This window comes from Culicoides brevitarsis, chromosome 3, assembly GCF_036172545.1.
Source record: "Culicoides brevitarsis isolate CSIRO-B50_1 chromosome 3, AGI_CSIRO_Cbre_v1, whole genome shotgun sequence".
In the NCBI taxonomy this organism is placed as follows: domain Eukaryota; kingdom Metazoa; phylum Arthropoda; class Insecta; order Diptera; family Ceratopogonidae; genus Culicoides; species Culicoides brevitarsis.
In genome coordinates, this window is record NC_087087.1 from 1689264 (window position 1) to 1701443 (window position 12180).

A 12180-nucleotide genomic window follows, 5' to 3' on the forward strand; every position below is an offset into this window, starting at 1 on the left:
ATTTTAATTTAAAAGTAATTTATAATTAATAAATAAATTTTTTTAATAAATTTTTTTAATCAAAAAAATTTAAGAGTCGATTTTTTTTTTGATTTATCATATTCGAATAAAAAAATTCTTAAAACCATTTCATTTTTTTTTATTTTTCATAATTTTCATAAAATTTTTATTTTATTTTATTTTTTTTTCAGATAAAAAGTTCTTTTTTATTCCAAATGATAAAAATGCAGTAAAAAAAGGTATTACACAATGGAAAACGAGAGACAATGGTCGAGTGCACGGATCGTCTGTCACAAAGAGAAACACAACGATTTATGTTCAATTGCAGCCTTTTGTCATCGCAAAACTTGTCAAGTTGTCTGCAAATAAAATCTGATGATAAAAAAATTTGATCTTTTTCATGTTCGCTACTCTCTCCTTTGTGCTCGACAATCAATATAGGAACAAAAATAAACTCGAAACACGTAAAAAAAAAGTTGTAACAAGAATATAAATCACTGAACTGATCGGATTCAAAATGAATTCTGACAACTGATTGAAAGAGTGATTGAATCGCACACAAAAAAGGGTTGATTTACGACGTTGTTGAATATATTTTGCCTGGATTTTCACGGAAATGCCGTTAAGTGAACCCAATTATAAAACGGACAACCATTTATTACAGCAATTAATGCCAATTATCGTTGACATATGTAACCTGCCTGCACATTTTATTTTATTTTTTTATATTTTTTTTTAAATTAAAAAAAAAATAATGAAAAAAAAGGTACTCACCGATCTATACTGATTGCCATTAAGGTAAATACACTTGCTGCTATGCTAAGTATCGCTACAAATTGTGATATTTTACAGTAAAGTGTTCCAAAGGGCCAGTCGGAGTTTAACATGTACACGTAATTGAAAGTTACGTTGAGTGTGGATACCATGGCATCCGCTATCGACAGATTAACTGCAAAAAAAAAGAGCAACACAAAAAACTGTTAAAGGACTTTCTGCGAATGAAACCAAAGGAATGCAAATAAAAAGTCATATCCTCTTTTTTACAAATACACACACAGTTGGTGCGAATTACAATCCCTGCCATGCCATGATGACCATTATCAACGTGTGAATGCTTACATGCGTTTTTTCCGTTTCAATGGAAATTCGAGCCAATTTGTGTTTATTCCTGTATGTGTGAATGGTCATCATCGCATTAAATAACGAAGATGGCGAAAAAAAAGTGTAAATGGAGATTTTCGCCAGCAGGTTCAATTCAAAACAAATGCTGATTAATTTTCATGGTTGGCTGCTTTTTATCGTAACGCTGCGTGTGTTACCCACAAAAATGCGATTTTTTCTGATTTTGATGTCCATTTATTGAAAAATTTTATTTTTTAAAAGCATTTTTGATCGAATTACGTGTCAAATTGATCCCCTATCGGAAAAATTTGGAACTATTGAAATGTCAGCTGATCTTTCCCGCCATATTTAATGAGAAGTTTGTTTTGTTCAAAAGCACATGGAAGGTAAGAAATTGCTTAAATTTAAGCTTTAAATGTGATTTTTAATTATTTTTTTTGTTTAAAAAGGATTTTAGATAAGCATCGTATTCAGGAAATAATCAAGATTTGATGAGAAAAGCACGTTTAATGGAAAATCTGAAGCAAATAAAGTTTTACAAAGAAGGAAGTGCACGAAAAATGCAAGATGAGAAGAAAATTAAGTTTTTGATGCAGAATTACCGAGGTAAGTACCCAAAAATCAAAGAAACTTACTAATTTGAAGCTCTTTACGACTTTTTGTGGGTTGTCGAGAGCTTCGTTTCTCCCCAAGGTTGACAAGGAATGCAGAAGTAGCTGAAGCAGCGACGTCAGGATTTCCGTAAGTTCTTAAATCTTTAGTTCATAAGAGAAAAATTTCCCGCACTTTTCGTATTTTAGGTTAGTTTTAAGTTTTTTTCAGCTAAAATTAAGTTTTTTGAGCAATTGTCGCTCAACAGGGAAAGATTTTTGTTTTGACATAACCTCAAAAATTAAATTTTAGGGAAAGCTTCAATTTTTTCTGTAACGGGATTTGTGATCCTCAATAGTTTGTAAGGGATTCTGCTATAGAGCACAATTTTTTTTGGTTAGAAAAGTTGTGAGGGAATGAAAAGTGCGTTTTAGCTCAGATCAAGTAAGGTTCTTTCGAAGAAAGATCAATTCTCTCATAAAAAAAGTTAATATTTGGAGAAATATCCCCTAATATTGACATAATTTCGTTAAAAGTTACTTTTCGTTACTTTTCCATTTTCTTGAATTTGAGGGAAACACGCTAACGTTACACAAAAAGCATTTCTTATCAGTATTTTGACAGTAACTGCTTGAGAAAAAGAAATAAAATGAAGAAGAAAGGAAATTTACATACCTATAAAATAATTTGTGACAGTCCGCATTCGCTTATGCGCTAAAACAATCCATATTACGACAAGATTTCCGACAGTTGCGACAACTACCATGCCAGTGAAGAGGATACTCCATAAAATTTGGCGCCATATTGGCAATACAAAGGAAATGTTGTTAAGTTCACTATCGTCATATCATTATGTTGCGAGAAAAAAAAGCATTACGACATAAAAAACGAGAAAAAAGGGAAAAAATGTTAATAAATTCTCGTTCGACAGATTGAATCGCTTACAAATCGTCAAATTTTTTTCGTTTGAGATTTTTTGACGCGATTTGTAATGACATGAAAACTCGCAAATCACACACAGAAAAATTGATTAACCTCTCTTACCTGCTATTTTGTGTGGTAACATCAATTTGTTCCGTTGTCGTGTTATAGTAGTCCATGCTGTAATTATTTGTGGTAACAATGCCATCGTTGACGTAGTCATAAGCCAGCAACGGATCGTACAGATGGTTGGCGAAAGCCGCCGTTGCAAGGGAAATGCGTGATTGTTCGGCACCATTTGGATTATTATTCACGAAGAGCGTTTGATAATTTTTGCTACTACTACTCATTGTTTAATTTATCGTGTGTTTGCATTTATAAAAAAAAAATTATCTATGATGCCTGCGGCAATTTTCTGTGTGTTTGTGTGTTACCGCGTAATTTAACTATCTAGTTTTATTTTTGTTTTGTTTGAAGTAAATTATTATGTTGTTTTTACAACAAATTGCCTGATATGCGAACAATTTGCCATAATTATTTCTATCCAGTGGGTAGATTTTAATTTAATTCTCATATTTATCATCAAATTGTGTTCAATGGTTCGAAATCCTGAAATGAAATGGTAAATTAGAGGTTATTTTTTTCTAATGAACATCGAGTTTTATTGTTGCGAGAAAATTTTAAAACAGAAACGTGTCGTAATTTACACTTTTAATTTATTTTAGTTCAATTTTGAATTTATTTGAATAATTCAAACACTTTTTCATGAATTAATTTTATTGGTTTTTCAACCAAATTGTCCTTTTCTCGTTAAAAAAAAAATATTTATCTTTTTCAATAAAATTTAAAAAAAAAATTAAAAATTAAATTTTTTAATAATTTTCATTAAAAATTTTTTAATATAACTTTAATATTACTTTTAACAAACTAAAAATATTTTTATTTTTAAACCAAATTTTTCAAAAAATTAAAATTTTTGAACAACATTTCTTCTAAAGAAAGTTAAAATTTTTAATAAATTTGACTAAATTTGTTTTTGTATAATTCAAAGAATTCGTTTGACAAAATTTAATAAAAAAAAAAATTTTTTTTCAAAAATAAAAAGATTTTTTATCAAAAAAAATTTTTTTTCCAAAAATAAAAAGTTTTATTTTTCAAAAAAATTAATAAACTTTAACAAATTGTTATCTAAAAGAAGTTTTTACTGAAAAAATTAAAACCTGTAATTTATTTTTTTAATTTTTCCCGAAAATGAAAAAAATTATTTATTTTTTTTTTCAAGATTTTTAAAAATATTTCATTTAAATAGATATTTGCGAATCAAATGAATTCAATAATAATTAATTTCAGTTACAAATCAATTCAAAATCAGATAAATTTCGATATAAATCTAATATCGCATTTCAAATTGACTTCTTAAAAATCTGTTTTCGACCATCAATTGACTTTGAACCAATAAATCATCAAGAAATATCGAGGGAAAAGTCGAAATTCAATTGTATTGATTGCCGTTACTCTCTCTTGTTATCTAATTCAATTTTGGTTCGCATGCAAAAACACTCGAGATACACAAACGAAAGATCCGAAGCGTGGGAAGGAAGTCCAAACCGCACCAAAATCAACAATCACAAAACAACGTTTCTTTCGCTCTATCTCTTTTTTGATTGCAAATTATCGGTTGATCTGATCCTTAATTGTATTGTCTATCTGCCGCTCACTTTTTGTTGTAGACAATCAATTTCGTTCCTCGAGACGGAATGAAATTGATACACATTGTAAACCTTTTTTTGTAATTAGTTGATACAACAATGCGAAAGGTGTGAGTTTCGTTTCATGGGGGGTCGTAACGTAATTGAGCAACTCGAATTCGGAAAAAGAGACCAATTTCATGTGAACCTTTTATCAACAACAAACAAATAAGTACGTAACATTGATTCGCTTTTAAATTGTGCACAAAGAAACGACTTTCTTCTCCGTTTTTCCATCGTTCGTTCTCGTGCAGAGAATTTCAAAATCTATTTTCAAAAGCCATTAGTATTTCCATCCATCAAACCATAACAAATAATAAAGGATTACAAAGGCTCGTACCGCACACCATTTAAGGCACTGCCACAAACACATATATTTCTTGCTCTGCCAACAAACGACGATGACGACGAAGGCACAATATTCCGTATATCACTCGAAAACAGGATTACAAAAGACTTATGATTTGTTATGCATTGCAAAATTATTATTTATTATCGACAAATGGAGCATATGCAGTGCTGTACAAAAAAATTCTTAAAAAAAAAATTCAAAAAAATAAAAAAAATAATTCTGAAAGATGTTACTAATTAATTCAAACCAAGCAAAATTACAAAAAAATCGATTTTCATGAAAACTCATAAAAAAATTCCGTCACTGCATGTATCTTTCGAAGGATATACGGCAATTATCACAGCTCTCGGAGCTCTATTTCTATGAAGATATTGCATCTCAAAGCTATTACAGGGAATTTAATTACGTTTCAAATAACATTAATTGAGAATGTTATCGATCCGCTTCGAGTCATCGTATTAGGTTCTAATAAATATTCACAAGGAGACTCGAATAATGGTAATAAATTTTAAAACTTTTGTCTCTCTTGTTTGTCTCGTGTCGTTCGTCTCTCCGGATGTGGCACGTGTGCCCTTAATTGCTTCCTGATGACACGATTTCACACGCAGTAACAACAGTTTCTTGCAAGTTTTTGTTGCTACTTAATGCAATTTCAAGGTAACCGTACGTTTTTAAAGGAGATTTTTACATCAGCAAGAAAAATATGATGATAATGGAAAAAGTGCATTAGAGCAGTAATAGGCATTCTCCAATTATGAGCATTACTATCGTGTCTCGTATTCGTTATGGGAGCATTACTTTGGCAGAGAATGATGTTATGGTTATAAAAAAAGCTTTTTAAGCGATTTTTCGTTGAATGTCTTTATATTTTTTATTTTCAAAAATTTTTTATTTTTTAATAAATTAAAAATTACAAAAAAAAAATATTTTTTTCAAAATTTTTCTTTTTTGGGAGATTTTTTTATTATTCTCCATTTTTGAGTTAAAATTTTAATTTAACAAAAAAATTTTTTTTTTTTCAAAATTTTTCTATTTTGGGAGATTTTTTTTTATTAATCTCCATTTTTTGAATAAAAATTCAAAATTACAAAAAAAAATTTTTTTTTCAAAATTTTCTATTTTGGAAGATTTTCTTTATTGTTCTCGTAAAATTTGAGTAAAAATTTAAAATTACAAAAAAAAAATTTTTTTTTTCAAATTTTTTTATTTTGGGAGATTTTTTTCCAAAATTTTCCATTTTTGATTTAAAATTACAAAATAAAAAAATAATTTTTTTTATTAATTATTTTATCATGTGTCAAAGTCTTCATTAAACAAAAAAAAACGAAAATATTAAATTATATAATTGAATTTTTTTCGAAATATTAAAATTAATCTTTAATTAAAATAAAATTAAAATAAAAACTTTAATAGAATTGTGCTAAAAATGCATTTTTAATAATTTTCTTACTTTTGAGGTAAAAAAAAGACAAGAAATCGCAAGAAATCGATCAATATGAAGAAAAGATGTTGAAAAAGTAGAACAAATATTATAAAATAAATGAAAACAACTTTTCCCACAGATAAAACTTTCGAAGCCATCGGCGAAATCGACTTCATTCAACATCATTTACTACAGATTTTAAAGACAAAACAACAACTTTTGATGGAGAAACTTTTCCCAACGAATTATGAACGGAAATAATTTCATCTTAAATTGTCGTCGGCGGCGTCTCTTGAAAAAAAAAGTTAATGGCAATTTCATAAATTAGTGCACAATCTTTTGTTGTTAGCCTTTTTCTGCGCTCTCTTTGTGTTTCAATCAAGGCAACTTCCTATTTCATAATTTTCGCACAAAGAATCTCTGTCTCGAACGAATCTTTTGTCCATCAATTCTCTTGAAAATTGTCTGAATGAGCAAACATTTTAACAAAATTAAAGAATTGATGTCGTCTACGTTTGAAATCTCAAACCGCAAATTCTTTAATGCAAGCAAAAAAAAAATGAGAGCAAACGAGAGTACGAACGGAAATAGTATGGAAATGGATTTAAATGCAAAAACACTCGTAACCAACAAGAAATTGTAGCAAAAGCGGAGTAGTTGCACTTTCTTGCCATAAATAACAGCCGATTAAAATGATAATCGTTCTTTCTTGCTCGACAGTCGTTCGGTGTCGTTGCATTTGGCATGTCGTGCTCACAGATTCAATTAACTCAAACAAAACCAGATAACCAAACAGTTGACGTTAATTATTGAGGTTGATGGGAATGGTGTAATTTTCGGAATATTTGTCACAAAAACAACTATGCACTTGATGTTTTATCTGTAGTTGCCACGCATTTCACCTGCTTTGTCAACATTTTGGATTTACTTAATGGATTTTGGGGCGGGAAGGTTGTCACATGATTATAAAAATTAACGTAGAAAGGGAAATTTGACGATTTTGTTGATATTTGGTCAGTTTGTTGTTTTTTGAGAAACTATTTAATTTTCAAATTGGTAGATTTTTGTGATTTTTTATGCTTTTTAGATTCATGTAACATCTGACAAATTTGAATTATCACCCCAATACAAATTTTAATTTTTTGAAATAATATGAAATACAAATTTTTACCCCAATGCACATTTTAAGCTGTTGTCTTAATGTAAATTAACCCAATTTACGTTTGAAATTTTTGTCCCAACACAAATTTTCAGTTTAAGCCCCAATGCGAATTTTAATTTTTTTCCCCAATGCGAGTTTTAAGTTTTTGACCCAATGCGAAATTTAAAATTTTGGCTCAATGCGAGTATCAAATTTTTTGACCCAATGTGAATTTTTGCCCCCATGTGAATTTTAAATTTTTGCTCCAATGCGAAATATAAATTTTTGACCCAATGCGAATTTTATTGTTAAATCATATATAAAAGCAACTTTTTTGAATGAAAAGTTGAAAATTTTTTAAATTTGTTGATATTTCGTCTCAAGTTCGATCAATTATTTCATTTGAAATGACTTTGAAAGTAATTTTTTTCACAACAAAAAAAATTAAAAGTAAAAGTCACAAAATTCCTCGAAAGTTTCAATTTCTCCTTCCATCACGTCACATTCCGTTCCTTGAACTTTTCTTCTTTTTTTTTGCACGTCTTTCACGTGAGAAGCGTCTCCGACATGTAAATCGCTTTTTTTTCAGCTCTCAAACAAACTTGTCAATTATGCTGCGTGTTCTGCAGCAACAAACGCGTAGAGTCAATCAAATTAGTTTTTGGTTCATTAATCAAAGGCACGAACATGCTACTGCCACAGCCAAACATATTTCCCAAAAACTTTTTTTTTCGTCGACATTCAACACAGACGATGATAATTACATTTCAACAGACAGAAAAACCGAAAACGGCAAAATCATCACGATGAGTCCGACACGATTCATTGGATCTCTCGTCATCGTAAATTTCGTCATTAAAGCAAGCTCGCGGCTCGATTTTAAGCGAAAACACTCACACACACGAAGCGAATGTGTGACAGGTGATTACTTTTTGATGCAATCTTTCGTTCCGTTTCTGCGAAAAAAGCGAAATTATTTTGCTTCGTCATATTTTCCGGGTTATTGCCGGTTGTATGGATTATTTTCCCATTTTTTTTTTTATATTTTTGATTGAAATTTTTTGTCTGTTTGTAGCAAAAATGTAATAATAATTTCGTAAAAAGGTTTTTTTTTCGCTTTCTCTCGATATATTTTTGATTGTTGTTTCGGATCAGATTTAACGTGATATGAGAACGAAACACTACGAATGTGAAAAATAATAATAAAAATTAAAACCCACTCTCCTTGATTATTTTTCGCATTTTTTTTTTTCAGTTGTTGCGAGTGCGAAAATAAATCGCATTTTTTCGGTTAACAATAAAAATTGAAATAAATATTAATCAAAATTTTTTTTTATTATTGACGAATTCTTCGAAAAATATTCGATTGACGGCTTTCATTGATAAAAAGTAGCTTTTTGTTAAAATAAATAAATTCACAAAAAAAAATAATAATTCAAAAAAAAATAAAATAAAAAAATTAAAATAAAATAAATAAAAATAATTATTTTAATAAAAAAATTAAAACAAAATCAATAAAAATAATTATTTAATATATTAAGATATGAAGAAGTTTTTTAAAACTTATATTGACGAAAAAATTAAACTTTTAATTTACAAAAAAAATAAATAAAAAATTTCTAAATCTAAATCCAATTAATCCAAACCAAGCACAAAAAACTTAAAGTTAAAAATTTTCATAAAATAATTTACTCAAAATTAATTTTAAAATCATTTTAAAAAAATTTTTAAAATCAATATAAATATTAGAAAAAAAGAGAAAATTTTAAAAAAAATTTAATTATAATTTTTTTAAGTTTTTTTTTTAATTTTTGCTTTATCAAAATAATTAAATAAAATAAAAATTAAAAAAAAATAAATTAAAAATTTAAAATAAATTAAAAAAAAATAAATAAAATGAAAATTAATTAAATAAATTTAAAAATCTTATCCAATTAATCCAAACCAAGCCAAAAACTTAAGAAAGTTAAAATTTTTCATAAAAAAAATTAATTTTGCCTCAAAAAAATGTAAATCCGTAACTGTAACAACGCAAAAAAGAAAAGAAAATGAAGCATATCTAATTAGTGCTCATTAAAAAAAATTCAAAGGTCACAAAATGTTGTTACCCAATTATGATTTTTTTCTTCATATCGTCGCATGTTGGCACTTGAGACAGTTTTTCGGTCTGTTTCCGACAATTTTTCGAGCCAACACATTGTAAAAAGTCGTTCGCGCGGAAAATTCTCAACTCACAATGACTGAAAAAAAGGTCAAACTTAAATGAAAAATTAAAATTTTGTTTGATGTTTCTTTTTTCGGTAAGAGGTCAATTTTCAACATGTGTCGTCGTCGTCGTTCGCAACAATTCAATATACGGCTTAAGGATGACTTTTATATTTTCCGTTAAGCAAATTACTCCCTCGTAAAAGTTGCAAAATATCGGATAATAATTTTTATCGCTTCGTCGTGTGGGTTGTGTCAAGCAATAAGGAAGCAATTTCCCTGTTCAGTGTTTGTTTAACCATCAACGACGATGATGATATTTATCTACAATATTTATAATCTAAGCTCTACTGAACAAGGCTTTCTCGATGATATCGAAATAGAGAAATCGAGAAAAAAAAGTCGTTTCATATTCATAAGAAGCAAAAAGTAGGAGGAAAGGTAAACTTTTCCTCTTCTTTGTAACGAAGGCAAATATGAAATGTCTTCCCTTTGATTGCTTTTGAGCCGAGTTTCTCTAACCAGAGTTAACTTTTTGATATTTAACCTCATAACTTTTACAGACTTTGTCGAATGTGTGATATCTTCTTTGATATTTAGTTGCAAAATTGTCACCTCAATTTACCAAAGTAACAAATTTTTGGAAAATATCAAAAGGAATTTTATCAATAATTTCCATAACTATCACACATTTCCCAATTTTGGTCCAATTTACTCCGCAAAATTTCTTTTGACACATTTCGGAATCCAGGTAGGTAGAGAGTAGGTATTTTCACTCGAATGAACATTTTCCCTTTTTTTTTGTCGTTGTCTGTGTATTGAATTACGTTTGCTGGACATGCCACAAATATTTCTCTATGCTGTTTTCCTCTTGCCCACGGAGCGTTTTTGTCCGTTTATTTCATTATTACACAGATTTATCCCAAAGCTCGAGATATCATCTAAATTTAGGTACGATGGCGCGGCATGAATTAGAGACAATTTCGTACAAAAGTAGCTTAAAATGTGACAAGGGTGCTTGAGAGTGAAATAAATCTCAAATGATTTTTGTTTAGATTTATTTTTTGTTTGTGTGAGAATTTCGGAGAAATGTTTTGAAAGCGTTTTTTAAGTCCGTATTGAAGAAATGAAAATTTTGACAACTAAAAGTATGATTAATTGAATTATTTACTGTTTGAAAAAATCGATTAATTAAATTTTTGGAATGAAATATTAAAGTTATCTCATCGAATTTAAAATTTGAAGAGAAAAAATTAATAAAAAATCAAAATATTTTCATTTTTTTTTTTTAATAATTTTAAACTTTTTAAGATTTTTTTAAAAATAATTTCATTAATTTTAATATTTGTATAAATTTTTTTAAAAATTTTGAATAAAAATTATTTTTAAATTTTTTAGAATTAAAAAAAAATAAATATAAAATTTTCTTTAATTTTTTTTTTATCAAAAATTCTTAAAAGTCAAAATACAAAAAAAAGCTAAAAAAATATTTTTTATTCAATTTATTTTTATTAATAAATTAAAAAATTTTTTTAATTAAATTTATTTAAAATTATTGAAATTTTTAAGAATTATTTTTAAAAAAATTTTTGAGTCGAAAATTGTTCGAAATTTTTTTTTATTAAAAATTTTGACAGCTGTCATTTCACAGACATACCCAAAAATCCAAAAAACGATAATTTTTTGTAAAAAGCAAAACATTAAAAAAAAAACTTTCGTAACCAATTACCGAATCATCGATATTTCTCACAGAATAAAGTGATAAATTGAATTATATGAGACGTGCTCTCATAATAAATAATAATAAAATAACATTTTTGTGTTATTTTTAATAATAAAACTTATCGTAGCCATCAACAGCTTCTTTAGCAAGAATAACAACAACAAAAACCGCGTCACGCTATTATGATTCTTCACTTCCTCCGTTTTTCTTGCTTTTCTTCTGCGACGACGGCGGAAAAATGGTAGATTGGCATTGAAAATGATGATGGAATAAAATGACAGGATCAGATAAAAATTCCTTTCCAACAAAATAAAATAAAAATTCTTATGAGCATCCAATCTGCTCGACAACAACTTCGAGGAAGGAAGACACGAATTCTCAAACCGAAAAAATGTCTATTAAAAAAAAAGAGTGAATGACTGCGTCAAATGTTAAGTGTCGATAAGACGAGAACATCTCAGAATGGAACATAAAAAGGTAGACATTTTTATTGTTATGTCGTGTAAGAGTGGAAAATATTTATAGAAGGACAAAAATACCATGAGGGAGTGACAAATAGGTCAAATTTGAGCATTTTGACATCTTGGAATAACAATTCGGGCGAAAATCGATATGCTTCTTGATAAATTAGAGCCCTTTTGACAAATTTTTATCCATTTGGAGCAAGATTTGACAAAAATTGCTTTGACACAGTTTTTGACACAGTTTTTCTCTTGATTTAGTTTTCAAAACAAAACTATGTCAAAGGAAAAATTTTTTTTCAGTTTCAATTTTTTGGCAGTTTTGAGTTATAAAATGATTAAAAATGATAAATTAGAGCCCTCTGACAAATTTTTATCCATTTGGAGCAAGATTTGACAAAAATTGCTTTGACACAGTTTTTGACATAGTTTTTCTCTTGATTTAGTTTTCAAATCAAAACTATGTCAAAGAAAAAATTTTTTTTCAGTTTCA

At 28.1% G+C, this 12180-nt stretch overlaps 2 protein-coding genes across 2 annotated transcripts in view; both read right to left on the reverse strand.

Moving 5' to 3' along the window:
• Nucleotides 1-3056, reverse strand: part of LOC134833530 (tachykinin-like peptides receptor 99D) — a 53248-nt gene extending 50192 nt beyond the window's left edge. Inside the window, exons 1-3 of the mRNA XM_063847868.1 lie at nt 2758-3056; nt 2389-2549; nt 775-949 (exon numbers count right to left, since the gene is read on the reverse strand). Of these exons, the coding sequence (XP_063703938.1) occupies nt 775-949; nt 2389-2549; nt 2758-2984 (563 nt within the window). The 5' untranslated portion in view covers nt 2985-3056. The remainder of the gene's footprint in view (nt 1-774; nt 950-2388; nt 2550-2757) is intronic.
• The window catches only part of LOC134835870 (general transcriptional corepressor trfA-like), a 131396-nt gene that overhangs the window by 41955 nt on the left and 77261 nt on the right, over nt 1-12180 (reverse strand). The gene's annotated exons all lie outside the window — the stretch shown is intronic.